Source organism: Artibeus jamaicensis, unplaced genomic scaffold (assembly GCF_021234435.1).
Source record: "Artibeus jamaicensis isolate MK-2021 breed Jamaican fruit bat unplaced genomic scaffold, CSHL_Jam_final contig_47, whole genome shotgun sequence".
In the NCBI taxonomy this organism is placed as follows: domain Eukaryota; kingdom Metazoa; phylum Chordata; class Mammalia; order Chiroptera; family Phyllostomidae; genus Artibeus; species Artibeus jamaicensis.
This window is the reverse complement of record NW_026521848.1, coordinates 1433113-1451951: the sequence shown is the minus strand read 5'-3', so window position 1 is coordinate 1451951 and position 18839 is coordinate 1433113. Positions and strand designations below refer to the sequence as shown.

General features: G+C 46.8%; 1 protein-coding gene across 3 annotated transcripts in view; it reads left to right on the top strand.

Moving 5' to 3' along the window:
* Window positions 1-18839, top strand: part of SAMD4B (sterile alpha motif domain containing 4B) — a 41678-nt gene that overhangs the window by 10720 nt on the left and 12119 nt on the right. The window contains exons 2-4 of one of the 3 annotated variants that reach the window (XM_037133194.2): window positions 2189-2591; window positions 13633-14103; window positions 18361-18600. In XM_037133194.2, coding sequence (XP_036989089.2) covers window positions 2396-2591; window positions 13633-14103; window positions 18361-18600 — 907 coding nt within the window. In that variant the 5' untranslated portion in view covers window positions 2189-2395. Of the gene's footprint in view, window positions 1-2188; window positions 2592-13632; window positions 14104-18360; window positions 18601-18839 lie in introns of those variants that run through there. The other 2 variants (XM_037133197.2, XM_037133204.2) reach the window with 2 other exon arrangements.

Genomic DNA, 18839 nt, shown 5'->3' with positions numbered 1-18839 from the left:
TCAAAGATGAAAGTGAATCCGTGGCTGGGGCAAACTACAACTCAATTTTCTTGACTTTCAACATTTCCTGTGTCCCATGTTGCCTCTCAGGTAGAGCTGTCCGTCCAGGTTCTTCTCTGGAGTAACTTAATAAATCTAATTCCTCTTCTGTGTGATACTCCTTCAGATAGTCAAAGTCAGTTATGCAGTTGCTCCTGAGTCTTCTCTTCCCCAGAAGAAATTTCTTCAGTGCCTTCAAATGTTTCTCTTAGGATTTTCAAATCCCTTTGCCATCCTATGATCCACTTTTCTGTCTTCTCCCCCAGGGCTGTAGAAATCCCAAGTGTGATTTTCATACTCACCTTTTTTATTCATTCATTCATTCATGAACACATATAATGGCACCTTCTGTGTGCCTGTCATTGTTCTAGACAGTGACAGCAGTATAGCTTGTATTTTGGTGGGAAGAGAAAAACAACAAACAGAAATAAGTGATATTTGAGGGTGTTGAACTAGATAGAAATGGAATACTGTTAACAGAGTGACTAAGAGCGAGACTCCTTAGATTGGTCAGGGAAGATCTCTCCAAGGAATTGACATGGAGTTGAGACCTAAGTGACAAGCAGGAGCCAGCCATAGGTCTGGGGCAAGAGGATTCCATTAAATAAGAAAGGACTAGGTACAAGATGAGGTTAGAGAGGCCACAGGAGTGTTGCAGTGTTCTGTAGGACAAGATAAGTTCAGGTTTAGTGTAGATTTTGTTTAAGTACAATGGGAAGTCATTGGAGGATTTTAAACTGGGGAGGCAGCATTTGATTTCCCTTTTGGACAGATTTCTGGAAGGCCTGTTTAACTTGGAGCAAGGTTTCATTTTTCCTCCACACTCACTTCCTAAATCCAAAGGGACTGAGAGTCAAGCCGGTTTACTCTGTTCAGGTGTCCCACCAGGGCTTAGTGAGGTTAGTCACAGCCATTGTCAAGTGTACCTCACAGCCCTTCTCAGCAGGAGCATGGAATTTCAAGGAGATAGCAGTACCTTCCTAAGACCTAAGAGGTTCAATGGGTCTTTGTATGGAGTTCTCAATCCTCTTGGCAGCCAGAGGAGGATAGAGCTGAATGTGTTATGGGGATGGAGCCAAGGGCACTGGTTGCAGGAAAGACAGGAAATGTGATTGGAGACCTAGAGCTGGAGACACTTAGAAAAAGGTTTTAGAGTAGTGTCCAGAAACCAGTCAACTGAAGAATAGGCCTGTTGTCTGCCCAGTTGACGTAGCTTCTCTGTAGTTCCTGCAAGAGAAGAATTTGGACACTTTTCTTGCTTGAGAGTTTTTGACTTCTAATGTGTCCCCCTTGTCCTCAGGTTGGCATTCTCTTGGCTCTTGGGTGTCTCTAGATTACAACCTTGGATCTCTGGAAGCCAAGGGGACTTCTCAACCCAGAAGACTTGGGTCAAGATTAGTCTTCAGAGGAATGAAGAAGAGGACTGGGAGAGATTCACCTCAAAGTAGAGATTGATGGGATCTTAGACATTATAGCTGCACCTTTTCTAGAGTGGGTGAGCTACATTGGAGGAGGTGAGATCCCTCCAGCCTATTGGAGATCTCCGAAGAGGCCTCTGTCCACCCAGACAATTACTCATCAGAGAGCTATCCACATACCTGAGATCTCTGCTAGGGTTACCACCTCATCACCCACCCATATTAAGTTAACTTTGTGAGTCTTAGCTTAAAATGATATAAAAAGTCCATAGGGTCTGTTTAGCAGGTGATCAATCACTTTGTTTAGCTCTCAGTAGGTAGCCAGAGATCACTAAGGTCAGGGCATGTGCTTGCGGTCATATGCCTGCTTAGTCAAGTAACCTGGGGCCAGGTTTCCATTAATTCAGATCCTTTTCCTATAATGTGCAGCCTTTCCTATTTCCCATTTCTGGAAAATCTTACCAATCTACTCTCTGCCTTAAATCCATATCCTTTGGCCCTGTGATAGCCAGGCCTGAGGGGCAGCATCTTTTCCTTTGTCTAGTGTAGGTCTCTCTCTGAATCTGAAGATTGGAGGGAGAATTGGTTTCGTATCTGTTCTCCCAGGAGTGCTGCAGAGTGAATATCCTGAAAGAGGAAGACATGAGGCCTCCTCCTCCTCCCCCCCCCGCCCAGTACCAGGTCAGTTCTGGCCCCTTCATTCTATCTGACCCCCTTGCTTCCTTTTTCAGGAGCCTGGAGAGGCGTGGCTGGACCAAGACCTCCCCCGATGTGAGCAGGTTTCGTCCTCTGCCCACCACTTGTTGCCACCACGCCAGGGACCATCCTCAAGCCCTGGCCTTCAGGGAAGAGGTAACAGGAGCCCAGAGCCGAGACCATGTGACGGCGCTGGCCCTTGCCACCGCCGTCCCCCCCACCCTGGCCCCAGGCCTGGCACCATGATGTTCCGAGACCAGGTGGGCATCCTCGCTGGCTGGTTCAAGGGCTGGAATGAGTGTGAGCAGACAGTGGCCCTGTTGTCGCTTCTGAAGCGGGTCACCCGCACCCAGGCCCGCTTCCTGCAGCTCTGCCTGGAGCACTCCCTGGCGGACTGCAATGACATCCACCTGCTGGAGTCAGAGGCCAACAGTGCTGGTGAGTCTCCACCCCCAGAGGTGGGAGCAGGAGGGAGACCTGGAAGAGGAACACCTGTCAGATGGCTGAGGAGGCCTACCCAACAATGGTGCTAAGACATGTGGGCTCTAGACTTGGGGAGTCCCTGAGGAACTGCCCCTGACCTCCCCAGTTATCGTGGGTCACCTGGGGCTTTGTTGCCAGATATCCTCAGGCATGGAATGAGGGGCTCCTGTGGGAAGGCAGTAGAAACTGGAAACTACCCATAGCAAAGGAAGGATCACGTAGGGTAGCTTCTCTGAGCAACTCAAAGGAACAGACTAGTCATTACTTATGAAAGGGGGATTGAAGGTGAGCAATAATTCATTTCTTAAGCTCCAGGAAATTAGAACTAGGAAGGTATTTTAGAATTGTTTCAGATTTGTAAGTCATCTTATATTATCTGTAATACCTGAAAGATAAATTGGACCTAAAGCATAAACAACTTCAAGAAAGTTTTGAATTTAGGTATAGTTCATATCAGTTCCCTTAACACTCAGTAGAGAGGGGCTCTGTGTCCCATGAGATTGGCATTGGGGTGGATAAGCCAGATTTCTCTAGAACCTCTCCCTAGGGCCCTGGGCAGGAAAAGGAGTCAAGCCAGAGAACCATCTCAAGAGGCTCTACTGAAGCCATTCTGGCCTTCTGGGTCCCCACAGGCCTGGATGAAGAGCTGTTGTCCTTGGTGACAAGTAGGAGGTATGGAGGCCAGTAAAGAGATTGAGTCGTGTGCACCTGAAAGCTAGCTGGAGAGGGAGCCCATATAAAGTATGTTTAGACCCTTCCCACTTTCTTTCCCATAATAGCAGTTCACACTGACCCCTTGCAGCAAGCCAGGTACTGGCTTTACTTGTGTAGTAACTTTGAAAGCATTGTTCTTTGGTGGCTGTAGGGTCAGACTGTCTAGGTTTAAGTCCCAGTTCTGTCACTTGCCATTATAACCAAGTAACATAACCTTTCTAAGCCTTGGTTTTCTCATCTTTAAACTCAAGGTGATATTTGTGCCTACCTTCTAGGGTGATTGTGAGCTATGAGACTTGTGCCTGGCATGTAGTAAACACTCAGTAAATGTCACCTTGTTTTTATTGTCACTCATTCAGTCCTCACAACAACCCCATGAGATAGATATTGTCATTATTCCCATTGTATAGGTGAGGAAATCATCAAGGGCTACTTGAATTGGGATTTAGGGAGCCACAGAGCTGCCTGGCTTCTCTCATCTCCACAGGCACACTTGCCTTAGAAACCGTCACCTTTATTTTACAGGTCACAGAAGCTCTATGGTTATAGGAGAAGACAGTCCCTCAGGCCAGGAGTCACACCAGCTTAAGTCCCATTCCAGTGGGATAGCAATAACCCAGCTTGGCTGTAGCAGGCCCAGAATTCAGCCATTTGGTACCCCATCTGCCCTCCCCACCAGGGAGAACTTTCCTGTGCTCTAGCGGCAGGAGCAGGAGTTCAGTTGTAATATGGTTCTGCCCCCAGTGTGGAGGTTCCTTTGGGGCAGGTTTTATACCACTTTGTCACATCCCCAGCACCCCATCTTGAGCAGGCAATTGTATGAGCACTGGGTGCCAATCTTAGCTATATGTCAGATTCACCACAGCAAGTACTACTGTTTGTTTATTAGAGCATTTTTTGTTTTTGTGTTTGTTTTCAAAATTCGTGGTAAAATCAAACTAGATAAAAGGTGAAAAGTCAAGTCTCCCTTCCAGACCTCTATGTTTCCAGTTTGTGTGTATTCTTTGAGATATTCTGTGCAGGTATGAGCACAGCAACATTCTGCCTCTGGCTTTTTCATTGTTTTGATTATTTTAACACATAGAACACTATGCATATTAACCAGTTTGCTTTTTTCCTACTTAACAGTATAATGAAGATCATTCTATATTTAACACAGGAATGTATACCTCATTGTTATTAATGGCAGCTTGGTAGTAAGACTAGGAAATGTTTATAGAGCCCTACCTGTGTATCAGACAGTACATTGCCTTACTGTTCATTTACGCTCACAACAGCTCTGTGATGTAGGTCGTACTATTTCCTCATTTTACAGATGTGGAGACTGAGGTCTGGAAAGGTTTAGTTACTTGCCCAGAGTCATACTACTAGTCAGAGGTGTAGTTGGAATTTGACTTTAGAGCTCTACTGAACGCAATTACTCTTTGGTCTTGCTCTTACAAACAGTGCTATTATAATGAGTACCCTTTAAGCATCTCTAGGATAAATTCCTAGAATTCTGTGGGACTTCTGTGTTTGAAATTATGTTCATTTACAATATTTGTCGCTGCCCTCAAAGGACTTGGTACACTTTATACAAAGAATCTGAGGCCCATCCAAGACAGTTTGCATTGATATGTCAGAGGTGATGTCTTAGTTAGGAATGAGAATTGCTGTGGAATGACTGGACTAATGAATGAATAGATTATCAAGATTTTATCCTCAGTCCCATGTCAGATGGTGAGAATGTAATAAGCTGATAGTTAGGTGAATGGAGATGTAGGGAAAACTGAGAATGAGAAAAGAAAGGGAGGGCCATGGTATGTTCCAGAGTTAGCAGGAAGCCTAACAGGATTAGGGCAAAGCATGACTAGAGAGAAATTCAGTAGGGTCTTGCTTGAATGCCTCTTTCCTAAGAGGTAAATTTTGTAGGGCCTTGAATACCGCTTTCCTAAAAGATGTGGGGGCTCCAAGACTAAGGAGGTATTTATCTCCTAACTCACTCTCACCCTTAGGTAGAACAACCACCCTACTTTATTTGTGAAAGAAGGAACTACTTCCTAAGCCTAGAGGCTCGCCTTGTAAAAAAGAGCTGTATGCATCCATTGTTATTTCTCCTCTGCTCATATGGCCTTCCCACTCCCTTGTGTTTCCCAAACTTACATCATGACAGAATCACCTGATGGGGGAGGAGGTGACTTAAAATTCAGATTCCTGGGCTCTTTACCCAGGCCCACTAAATTAGAATCCTGAGGGGTTGGTCCTGGGGACAAGTACTCAGGTTCTTTTGCTGACCAGGCAGTTTGAAAGATGAAGCCCTACTGGATGATTCATTTGTCATGGAACACCCAGGAGTTCCAGATCCAGCTCTTCCACTTACACCTCTTGAGACCTGGGCCAGCCGCACCCCTCTTGGGCCTGAGGATCACATCTGGACAATTAAAGAGGTTGTTGTAGATACTCTTTCAGTACCTTATGGGCTCTGAAAGAATGTGCCAAAGAAGGCAGAGTTGTGGCTCTACATATTACTTTGTTTGGGAGCCCAGCACATTCTTCTAAAGCAGTGCTTCTTAGTACTTTATGAGATGGACCCTCAGAGAATCTGTCCCTCCTCCCCACCGAGATGTACACCTTCGCCACAAACTAAATCTTGACTTCAGTCAGTCTACCAATTTCCAAATAAGAGCTGCCTATTACAGAGTCTAGGTTCTTCAGCTTCAGGTCCCTTCAGACAGGAGAGCTGAACAATGAGGGAGGTCCTCTGCTTTTTTTCTGGGTTTATAGTCCATGTCTCACTGCCTCCCCCCGAACCCTGCTACTTCCTCCAGTTCTACCAGGGAGATCCTGGATTCAGGGTTGGGTTTGGATCAGAGCTGTACACCTGCCCATCTCCTCAGGAAAGGTGGGGAATGCAGAAGGCTTGATTTAGGCAAGTGGGTCCTAACTCTGGCTTCATATCAGAATCACCCAGGCTCTTTTTCAAATGAACCAGAGGCCTGGGTCTTCTCCCCAGAGATTCTGATGTTTTTTAAGCTCCCTAGTTGGCTTTTGCCTGCATCCAGTGAAGAACCCCTTGTCTTGATGCTGATGCTGATTCTGAGTGGATCTAGAAAGGTGATGAGGGTACTATTGTATGACCTGTGGGGGCAGCTCTTCCTCTCCAGCAACTGGAAAACCCCTCAGCACAGGCAGCCAGCCTCAGTTTCACGGAAGGAGAATCTGAACAGGCAGGGAGAGTCCCCAGGTTGCCCCTTGTTGTCATCTATGTTCCTTCTCCCAGTGCTGTCTTCCTTTCTTGTTTGGAGTTACAACAGTGATCCTGTCTCTCTTTTTCCCTGATGCCAACTTGGACCAGAAGGGTGGGGCCAAGGAAGGTGAAATCTCCTTCCCTCCCTGGTATTATAGCTTCTTGGGTCACATTTCCTGCATTTCTTTCCTCCTCCTGTCCTCTGAATCAGAGTCCCCATATCCATCAAGGTTTAAGCACCTCCCTCTCTGGCTCACTGACTCTGGGTGGGGAAACTGAGGTGGGGGGAGCATTGCTGAGTGAGTCACAAGAGCTCAACTCTGATGACTCTACGCTCCCCTTTCAGACTCTACTGACACAGTTCATCAAACAAAAATGTGAGCCCCTGGCCTGACCCCCATGTTTGTGTGAGCAGGAGTGAGGCAGAGAAGGGGGCATGTTTGGAGCCAAATCCCAGCCTTTCTAACTGGTGCCTGAGGCTGCCATAATTATTGCAGCAGCCCAGCACATAAAAATGGGTTTGTTCCTATGGTAGTCTCCAAGATATATTTGGTTCCTGTGATTTGCCAGGACCCAGGGTCATGACCTACTTAACTCTGGTCACCTGACCAAAAGGGCACTTGTATGCAGTCTCCCTCATCTTACAGCTTGGTAAGGAGTTGGCTTCATGACATTCCTCAGTCCCCACCCCCATCTGCCCAACTCCAGAATTTCATCATTGCTTGTTGTGCTTCTAGCTCCAGAAGAACCAGAGACATGTGTGCTTTGGTAAATAACTGTGTGAAATTTCCCCACCCCTGTTGGGAATTTTAAGGAGGAGGCTCAGATGTGCCCTCAGATGTGAATTGTTCCCCTCAGTCCCAAAACAGCATGGGCTGTAGGTCTTCAACCAGGACTAGCAGTAACAGTTAAAATATTTGGAACACTTTACACATGTTAAATGCTGGGCACAGTTGTCTCATTGAATTTTCATTATATTCCTGTGATGAAGGGGCTTCTATTACCTCCATTGCACAGAAAAGGATACTAAGGCTCAAAGAAGTTAAAGGATTGGCCCACAATTATGTTGACTTAGGTCATGGAGGCAGAGCTAGATTTTTCGAATTTAGGCAAGTTTGCCTGTTTGACTTGTGCTTTTAGTGTACTCTGCTAAAACACAAGCCAGGGTAATCTGAGGTCAGGGGGATCCTAGAGAGGGCACATTACACACATGTAGACACCACTACCTTCCAGGGAACCATCTGGGTCCAATTGTGCAGGTATTCATTGGGCTCCTGCTGTGCCTCAACTCAGAGCCAGACTTTACTCATCTGGGCAGGAAACTAGAAGTTCCATCATCTGCAGCCCCAGCTGAGCTTACCCCAAGGGGCCTGAGGCTACGCAAATTCCTTGGACCAGTTCCAGTGCTCACTGATGCTTCCCAGTCATGGGAGGCCCACCCTCCCCAGCACATTGCTGCACAGACACATGAACACACATTTCCCTAGAGTCAGCCTCCATTTATCCAAAACCACTCTCCCCTTTCTTCACAGTATAACAAGGTCCTTCATTGAGCCCTACCCTTGGGGCTGTTCTGTCACGTCCCCTGGCAGTACCAGAGGAGAATCTGTGTCCCTTAGCCTTAGGGTCCTGGCAGTACCCGGGGTGGGGGAGGGACTAGACAAGGCTTCTCTCTGTCCCAGATGCTTCTGGCTACCCTGAAGGCCTAAATGGCAGCAACTGAGAACATCAGGATAGGGCTGAAAGGATAGGCTGACTGTCGGAGAAGGGAGAAAAACACCAATCTTTGAGTCACATACTAAGTGCTCACTGTGGGCAGACTCTGTCAGGTGCTTTCCATGGACTGTCTCCCTAAATTCTCTCGGCAGCGCTATAATCCGTCTTTTACTGGGGAGGATGCATACTGCCCCTGCAACTGCATCACACAGCTTGGATACAAGTCCTTGGTTTTCTCTCCCTAATCTTAATCACTCTATTCTTCCTCTTATCAAGAACTAAAAAAAAAAAAAAAAACCCAGGGACTAAGTCAGGGAAACCGGGTGTCAGGAAATTTCTTCCCATGTGATCCAGTGCCAGATGGAAGTGGGAGGTTAGGAAAGGTGAAGGCTCCCTGAAGTCAGGAAGGCCTGTCTCACCTTGGGAAGATCTTTAAATATGGAGATGACCCAAGAGAAAGTTTTGTGGTCATGGAAGCTGGTTCGAGAGAAGAGACAGAAAAGATGAGGTTTCCTAGCCTTGAGTGATGGGTCCTGAAGGGACTCTGGAAAGCCAGGAACAGGGAAGAAGAAGAAGAGACCTGGCATTGGGGAGAGAGTAGAGGGTTACGGGTAAAGTTCCTCCCAATTCTGGAGGCAGATAAGTTACAAATTGTGTGTCATTTTTTATATTATTGATTTGAAAGAGAAATATTGATTTGTTGTTCCACTTATTTATGCATTCATTGGTTGATTCTTATATGTGCCCTGACTGGGGATAGAACCTACAACCTTGGCATATCAGGGCAATGCTCTAACCAACTGAGCTACCTGGCTGGGACCAAACTGTGTGCCATTCTGAGAAGTGTGATGAAATCTTACACCATCCCATTCCATCCCACCTGGGATGTGCATTATCCCTTCATCCAGCATATCCGTGTTATATACGCTACCCTCCCATTAATTACTTAGCAGCCATCCTCAATATCAGATTGGTTATCAGATGTTTTGAGAGAGAGAGACCACATTCACATAACTTTTATTGGAGCATATTGTTATAATTGTTCTGTTATTGTTGTTAATCTCTTACTATGCCTAATTTATAAATTACACTTTATCATAGGTATGTATATTGGAGAAAAATAGTAAATATAGTGTTCAGTACTATCTGCAGTTTCAAGTATCACCTGGGGTGTTGGAACGTATTCCCCATGGATCAGGTGGGGAGGTGACTGTATTACTATTCTATTTTAATCGGTACTGTGGGTATAGCATGAACTGATGACTCTGAATAAATGGATCCCTGGGCAGTTTTAACAGGGATTCTCTAGGAAGCTTGGAGCAGAGAGGCCCAGGCCAAGACAATATGCAGTTAAATATGGCCAGGAGTTGGGAGCTGTGTGTGTCATATTCACAAAGCTACCAATTTAAGCAGAACCAGAAGTTTATGTGAGTTCCTAGCCATAGATTTCCAAACAGGTCATTAAAAGAGAGATGCAAAAGGATTTTTTATTCATAGGTCTCAGTGGCCAGGTGTCAGCCTGTAGTGTAGACAGGGAAGACTGGAGGTCCCTGGAATCTTAAGACCTAAGGAAATTGTGTTGAGACATTGTCAGGTGCAGAGGGATCTAGATGCCCAAAATTCTTTGGCTCTCCTTATATACATGCCCATTTCCAGCCTCTCTGTTTCCTGGGCCAGGAGTTGGTTTATGCCAACTGGATATTTAGAAGAAAGGAACCATGCATGAGCCCTGACTGGTGTGGCTTGGTTGGGTGTCATCCCACAAAGTGAAAGGTCACAGGTTCGATTCCCAGTCAGGGCACATGCCTGGATTATGGGTTCAGTCCCAGACCGGGCATCTATAAGAGGCAACCAATGGATGTTTCTCTCTCACATCGATGTTTCTCTCCCTCTGTTTCTCCCTCTCTTCTCTCTTTCTAAAAAAAAATAAAATAAAATATTTTTCTTTTTAGTAAAAATTTTATTGATTTATTTTCAGAGAGAGGGGAAGGGAGGGAGAGAAACATCAGTGAGAAATATCAGTTGGCTGCCTTTCACTTGCCCCCAGCCGGGGACATGGCCTACAACCCAGGCATGTGCCCTGACTGGGAATCAAACCAGCAACCTTTTGCTTTTATTGTATTTGGTTTTTTGTTATTTTATTGATTATGCTATTACAGTTGTCCCATTTTTTAAAGTATTTTTTTAAAGATTTTTATTTATCTTTAGAGGGGAAGGGAAGGAGAGAGGAGGAGAAACATCAATGTATGGTTGCCTTTCGTGCGTCCCCTGCTGGGAACCGGCCTACAACCCAGGCATGTGCCCTGACTGGGAATCAAACCGCAATTGTCTGGTTCGCAGGCCCACGCTCAATCCACTGAGCTACACCAGCCAGGAGTTGTCCCATTTTTTCCTCCCTTTTATCCCCCTTCACCTTGTACCTTCCCTTCCAGCACTCTCCCCCACACCCTTAGTTCATGTTTGTGGGTTATACTTATAAGTTCTTTGGCTTCTGCATTTCCTGTTCTTAACCTCTGCCTGTCTATTTTGTGCCTACCAGTTAGTTGTACCTCTTATTTCCTGTACCTTTTGCCCCCATACTCCCCCCTACCACCTCTCTGATAACCTTCCATGTGACTTCCATTTCTGTGATTCTGTTCCTGTTCTAGTTTCGTTTGCCTAGTTTGTTTTGTTTTGTTTTTTTAGGTTCAGTTGTTGATAGTTGTGAGTTTGTTGTCATTTTACTGTTCATAGTTTTGGTCTTCATTTTCTTAGATAAATCCCTTTAACATTTCATATAACAAAGGCTTGGTGATAATGAACTCCTTTAACTTGACTTTATCTGGGAAGCACTTCATCTGCCCTTCCATTTTTTTTCCCCCATTCTAAATGATAGCTTTGCTGTATAGAGTCATCTTGAACGGAGGTCCTTGTCTTTCCTTACTTTGAATACTTCTTTCGGCCCTTTCTTGCCTATAAGATTTCTTTTAAGAAATCAGCTGATAGTGCGAACTCCTTTGTAGGTAATTGTCTCTTTTTCTCTTGCTGCTTTTAAGATTCTCTTTACCTTTAATCTTGGATAATATAATTATGGTGTGTCATGGTGTGTTTCTCCTTGGATCCAACTTCTTAAGCTTCCTGGACTGCGTGTCTAGTTCCTTTACCAGGCAGGGGAAGTTTTTTTTTCATTATTTTTTCAGATAAGTTTTCCATTTCTTGCTCTTCCTCTTCTCCTTCTGGCATCTCTATGATTTGGATGTTGGGACATTTAAAGTTGTCCCAGAGGTTCTAAGCCTCTCCTGATTTTTTTGAAGTCTTTTGTTTTCTTCATTTTGTACCAGTCGAATGTTTATTTCTTCCTTTTCTTCCAAATCATGAGTCCTGGTTTCCTTTCCTTTCCTTTCCTGTTGATTCCCTGTATATATTTTTTAATTTATTTTTAGAGAGCTGGAAAGGGAAGGAGAAAGAGGGAGAGAAACATCATTGTGTGATTGCGTCTCATGCATCCCCTACTGGGGACCTGGTCCACAACCCAGGCATGTGCCCTGACCAGGAATCAAACCAACGACCCTTTGATTCACAGGCTGGCACTCAGTCCACTGAGCCACACCAGACAGAGCTAAAATCTTTTAAAATAAATAAATAAAAGCAAGGAGCCATAGTAAGATATAGTAACTGATGCCCAGGAGTAAGGGCAGAGTTGACTCCAGTCCTTGATCATTATCTCTTTTCTCAACTATTGGTATTCTTTGTCACTTTTCTTTGCCCTGTCAGCATTACCCCCAATCCTCTACTGAGCTACTTATGGAAGGACTAACACGTTTTCAAGGATGAGACAGTGAGACATGTAACAGTTCCTCCAAAGCCTCCTGTATATAACCAGCCTGGGCCTTATTCTTAGGGAGCTCCCTTCTGGGTCAAGACAGGAAACCTAGCTCATCTCCACAGGACAGACTCAGGCCCGCAGACTGTGTGATTGGAAGGAGATACCACCAGATTGCTATGGCCTGGAGTAGCCAGGGGAGGCTCCCCGGAGGAAGGCAGGTTTTGGCAGTCATAAAAGACACAGGAGGGCCCTGGCTGGTGTAGCTCAGTGGATTGAGTGCAGGCCTGCAAACCAAAGGCCCACAGTTCGATTCCCAGTCAGGGCACATGTCTGGGTTGCAGGCCAGTTCCCAGCAGGGGATGCACGAGAGGCAACCATACATTGATATTTCTCCCCCTCTCTCCTTCCCTTCCCCTCTAAAGATAAAATTTTTTTTAATCTTAAAAAAAAAAAAAAAAGACACAGGAGGAAGGAGATTGCTGTAGGCTAAAGCCTTGAATCTTAGCCTGAGTGGGAGCTTAGATAAATATGGCATGGAGAGAGGCTCAGGGAAGATGGGGGTACCCTGAGCTGAGTCTTTACCTGGAAGAATAGGAGGTGGTAAATGCCCTAGAAATGGTGGTGATGTGTTAGGGCTAGGACTTTTTGAACTTGAGTCTGTTGGTACTGGTTTATACTGTAACCTCCAGGTCAGAAATATGACATCCTGGTGTGCTTAAGGAAGATACAGTTCATCTCGCTTTATGGGACAGATTGGAAGGGGGAAATATAGAGGTTATAGAGATCAGTTAAACAACAATGAACATTTATTAAATATGTTCTGTATGGCAGGCAACTTTCCATTCTTTATTAGCCCATTGAATCTCAAAGCAACACTGAATTGGGTACTGTGAGGAAATTAGTGCTAGTGAGGTTCAAGGTGACACACTCAAGGTCCAGCTGGTAAGTCAGAGCAGTCATGTTATGTGATTCTAGACCCCAGGCTATTATGCCATTCTAGAGGGGAAGGGCGGGAGAAAGAGAAGGAGAGAAACATCAGTGTGTGGCTGCCTCTCACTCACCCCCCCCCCCCCACTGGGGACCTGACCTGGCACATAACCAGATATGTGCCCTGACCGGGAATCGAACTGGTGACACTTTGATTCTTAGGCTCAATCCACTGAGCCACACCAGCCAGGGCTGGCAGGAGGCTGTTTTGATAGGGAAAGTGGGTAGGGGCCCTGAAGAAAAAGAATAAAAAGAATAGGTCCTGGAGATAGTAGAAGGAGCTCAGATCAGATTATAGAGTGTCAAGGTTGGCTCATGGGGAGCCACAGCAGGTTTTTGAAAATAGGAGTGATGGAACCAGAAAAATTTACTCTGAAAACAGAGTGAGTGTTTTTTACCTTACCTGTATAAGGATCAAGGTTGGGGGTTATGAAAAGAGAAGGCAGAAGAGATTGGAGCTGAGGGAGCAGTCTATAGGCACCTCTCTTAGATTTATAGGAGAAGTTCACCACTTTGGCTCCTTTGACACTTTCTTGTCTCCTCTGCAGCCATCGTCAGCCAGTGGCAGCAGGAATCCAAAGAGAAGGTGGTGTCTCTCCTGCTCTCCCACCTGCCCCTGCTTCAGCCACGCAACACGGAGGCCAAGTCAGAGTACATGAGGCTGCTGCAGAAAGTGCTGGCCTACTCGATCGAGAGCAATGCCTTCATCGAGGAGAGCCGCCAGTTGCTCTCCTATGCCCTTATCCACCCAGCCACCACGCTGGAGGACCGCAACTCCCTGGCCCTTTGGCTGAGCCACCTGGAAGAGCGGCTGGCTACTGGCTTCCGCACCCGGCCTGAGCCCACTTACCACTCACGCCAGGGCTCAGATGAGTGGGGTGGGCCTGCAGAGCTGGGCCCTGGGGAGGCAGGGCCAGGCTGGCAAGACAAGCCGCCCCGAGAAAATGGACACGTGCCCTTCCATCCACCCAGCTCGGTGCCGCCAGTCATCAACAGTATTGGGAGCAATGCGAATGCAGGTGATGGTGTAGTGGGTCTCAGAAGGCCATGCATACTTGAAAAGGGACAGGCTGGGCTTTTTCTTTTCTTGCTTTGTGATGCTGGGCAAGTCACACAACCTCTCTGGGTCTCACCTTACGAGGCAATGCAGGGGTAGTGAACTGGCATTCCCAGAGCCATATCTGACCTGTAGACGTGTTTTTATTGAGTCCAGACTGAACAACACTTTGGTTTTATTATGTTTTTAAATAAATTTGGTTACAGAAGGAATCAGGAGTTTTCCCCTAAAGATCCACATTTTAGCTTCTCTTAAAAAGTCAAAAGCTATGGCAGCTCAAGGCCTGTATTTCTGGTGGTAACAGTAAGATGCAATTTAATAGTCACCATCTCTCTACATTCTACACACGTGCCCCAGTACAGCTCTGCCTCTGCCGCCCCTGCCCCACCTTTGGTCATATCTGGTATTTGCCCGACCTCTAAAGGCATTAAGTTAATGACCATAATCTGAGGGTCCTTTGAGCTCAGACATTTTGATTTTTGTATCTAGTCTCGGCTTAAAGTGTTATTTCTGAGAAATCTGTTCCCAGCCTGTTTGAATAAGCTGTAACTCAGGCTGCTGTGAATTAGTAATGGTAGGTAACACTGCCGAGCATTGACTGTGCTTGACACTGCTTTATAAGTGCTTTTCACATATTATCCCATTTAATCCTCATTACAACCAAATCATTAGCCCCATTCTACAGATGAGGACACTTGAAACTCAAGAGGTGAAGTCACGTTTTCAAGCTCACACACAGAACAAGAGGTAGAACTGGCCAAGGTTCGGACCCTGGCGGTCTGCCACCAGAGCCGGCCTCAGGCCACTGCACTGGCCTCCAACTAAGTGGTTTTGAAAAGGCTCTCTTATTAAGCTCCCTGGAGGCTGGGGTGAGCAGGAGGACTTTGGTATTCCAATGAGTTTTTGAAATGTTAGTTGAAATGAACAGGATAGGGGAGAGAGGTATTTCCAAGGAGTGATAACATGACCTGACTCAAGGCAAGAGATTTGTAGGGTTTATCTATAGTGTGGCTGGTCCCCTTTGGTAGGCACTGGTTAAAACAGGCTAGGAATAAGTGACAGTGAAATGTCATCCATGCCAGTGGGTGGGGTGAACCCTGGGTCTCTGGGGCACAGTTGTACAGCACTTAGTACACTTCAGTTACCCCCGAGCCCCTTTCTTCTTCAGTTAAATCTGTGTGTCCTGGTAGCCTGCCTCCCCGCCAGGTGCTGGCGAGAATCAGGGAAGATAGAGGGATGGGGGGCATTTCTGGGAACTCAAGCAACTGGAGGTGTTTTTCAGTCTCAGAACATGACAATTTCTGGATCCAGGTTGGGAGGATATACTAATGATGATAATTGTAATTAAAATATATTAAGTGTTTAGTCTTTGTCAGGGGCTATTCTTAGAACGTTATACATAAGCATTCATTGGCCATCACAGGAAAGTCACTTGTTCAAGGTGCTGTAGCCAGAATTTAAATGCAAGCAGTCTGGCTCCACAACTATACTCTTAACTATGGTGTTATGCTGCCTCCACCTAAAAGTGACACTCCTAAAGATACTCAGACCTCATCAAGAGGAGGGTGCCCATACATTTCTTCCTCACTACGGGGTCCAGCTATTGCAGGGCCAAGTTGAAACAATGTTGGAGGGAGGTTTGAACCAGAAGAGAGAAAGGAATTGGGCATTCCAAATAGAAGGCACGGCTCGGATTGAAGGCATGGGGGTGGCGAATTGGAGGAGACAGTATGCAGACAGGTTTGGCAGGGCCGGAGAGGTGCAAGGATTTAAATGAGTAATAACTGTAGCAAACATTCGTGTTTATCCTGTGCCTCCCCCTGTGCCAAAGACTTCAAATAGAAATGAAGGGGAGCAAATGAAGTGACTTGCTTGGGATTGTATAGTTAATATGTGGTAGAGCCAGGATTTAAACTTGAGTCTGTCTTGACTCCCAGATATCAGCATGTTAGGGCCACATTGTGGGGGGCCTTAAAGGATAGGATGAAGCTTTTCAATTTCTAGCAGTTGCAGGAAACAGGAAACCATTAAAATATTTTTGAGTGGGAAGCAAGGATTGGCCTGTAAGGGCAAGCAGGGTAGGTTTGGGGGGCTGCCAAGGACAGACTGGGGTTTCTTGGAGAGAGTGAGGCCCTGGATCTCCGGCCGGCATTCCTGTTTTTATAGTTCTCATGCTGTGGTCAGCCTCCACCCCAGTGTGGGGCTAAGCAGGGCTCCTTAGAAACTGCACAATCATTCCAGTCAGGATCATTTCTTTCCCTCTCTGCCTTGCCTGCCTCCTTCTTGGCTGAGAAGGGAGGGAGAAAGAGGCCAAGGTACCAAGGCAGGCATAAAAAGACCTGTACTGAGGGTTCTCCAGCCCTTCTGGGCCCAAAGTGTACCACCTTTTTCTAGGAGTTCAGAGGCCTAGAAGGAGCTCTGAGCAGAGGATCCCAGAGGTCACAGTCAGGGCTGGAGGCTGGCCTTAGGGAGTGGGTTAGTGCACTGCTCTCTCCCTCAGATGACTTCCTGGCCAGAAGCATAGATAATGTCACCGATGAGAGAATGTGCTTAGGAGTCTGTACCAGGCTGGACCTCCTTCCTGGGCTGGTGTCAGTGGAGTGCTGGCAGGAATCAGCCTTTCCGTGAGAATTAAAACGGGTTTTTCTGCTTTGCTTCCCAACTCTGTGGTAACTGGGGCAAAAGGGCTTCAGTTCCCTGGGCCTTGATGTTCTTCCCTGTCTAAGATGAGACATTCAGCTTTGTTTCCTTTCCTTTTCTTGGATTTGAGCTACTCCAGAGTCACTGTGTTGAGCTCAGAAGCTGTTACCACCCTTAAGGTCATTGGGGCCCTACTTTGAGCTCCTCCTGATCCTGGGGTTGCAGAAATGATTGGGCAGGGTTGCCATTCCATACAAGCCCAAAGTCCAGTGAGTCAGGCAGGCTAGTGAAGAGGGCAGTAGGTGCTGGGCTTGAGGTGGCAGCTGCTCTGGGGCCCAGGGAGTACAGAGGACGGAACAAAGGCTGAAGTGGCATGCAAATGAGGGTGGAACAGTGGTGAGCTAGGCAGAGGGAATAGCGTGCATAAAGGTCTGGGAGCTGTGGGAACCTGCCCTGGCTTGAGAAGGGTAAAAAGTCAAGTTGGATTCCTCTTCCTACCTTAGGAATGGGATGGATGGATGGATGGAGGGTGTGCAGCCTCCTGTGGAAGTGGGCCTGAATTCACCCCGATTTGCGCTTAGTTCAAGAAAAAATCCGGAGGAGGTGATGAAGCCCAAGGACAGGGATGTTGAGGGTGCATTTGATGTATTTCATTCGTTTACAAGTACTTCTGAAGAAATTCCTCTGCTCTTGGCCCCACTAATTACTGAGGTTACAAAGATACCTAGGACAGGACAGGTCCCTATCCTTTACAGATCTATTGCATCAGAGGCATATAGTGAATAAGCAAGTAAACAGATAACTAGATAAGATGATTCCAGGTTGTGATAGGTATTGTAAGGAAGACAAGACAGAGTAACATGATCGAGTAACCTAGGATTGGCGGGGACAGCTACTTCATATTGAGGGTTCATGGGAGGTTTTGGAAGAGGTGACACTTGCTGAGACCTGAGGGAGCCAACTGCTAAAATCAAGAGGACAAGAAGAGCTAAAGCAAAACTCCTGAGGCTGGAACAAGCTTGGGTGTTCCAGGAACGAATGGGGGTGGGGGCAAAGGCTAGAAAGCTTGACCAAAAGGTGAGTAGAAAAGGAGAGGTCAGAGATTAATAGGGCCCAGGCCTGCAGGGCCTTGTAGTGATGTATGTGAAAGGGTTTGTATTTTATTCCCAGCATGAAGGGAAACCACGGTGGTATTTAAGCAGAAACTGACTTGGTCAGATTTGCATTTTTAGAAGGATCAGTGTGGCTGCTGTGAGGTGAATGGACTGTAGGAGGCAGGAAACCAATGAGGATGCTATGACAGTGATTCCAGTTAGGGATGTTCTTGACTCAGACCAGGTTGCAAAGCAGAGGAAGTGGAGAGGTTCAAAGAAGTAGCTCACAGCATGCTGATGGCTTGGGTATGAAGGATGAGGGAATGGGCAGCATCTGGTAGGCGATTCCCCTCAGATGCCAGGGTCCCTTCTCTTTAATTGGATTCTGGAGCTGAGCTGCCATCCATGGCACTCACCAGGGCAGAGTGGTCTCCTGTGATCAGATCCCCAAACCTGACATTTTGCTTCTCTCCCCCTTTGGCCAGGTCTCCCCTGCCAAATTCACCCCAGCCCGCTGAAGCGCTCTATGTCTCTCATTCCCACAAGTCCCCAGGCCCCTGGTGAGTGGCCAAGTCCAGAAGAGCTGGGGGCCCGGGCTGCTTTCACTACGCCCGACCACGCACCCCTCTCACCCCAGAGCAGCGTGGCCTCCTCTGGTAGTGAACAGACGGAGGAGCAGGGCTCCAGCCGGAACACTTTCCAAGAGGATGGCAGTGGCATGAAAGGTACAATGGTTGGGAGGGCAGCACTAGGACTCTTCTGTAGAGCTCAGAGGACAGAAGGGAGCTTGTAGCTACTACTCTACCTATCCCAGCCCTCCAACCCCCAACTTCTCCCTTCCAGAGAAGGGGAGAAGCCTGCCCTTGGGGTTCACACTGATCTGAGAGACCCCCACAGACCCTGGTATGATGGGGGAGAAGTCCCTGCCCTCAGACACCCCAGTCTGATAAGAAAGCCAGGAAAC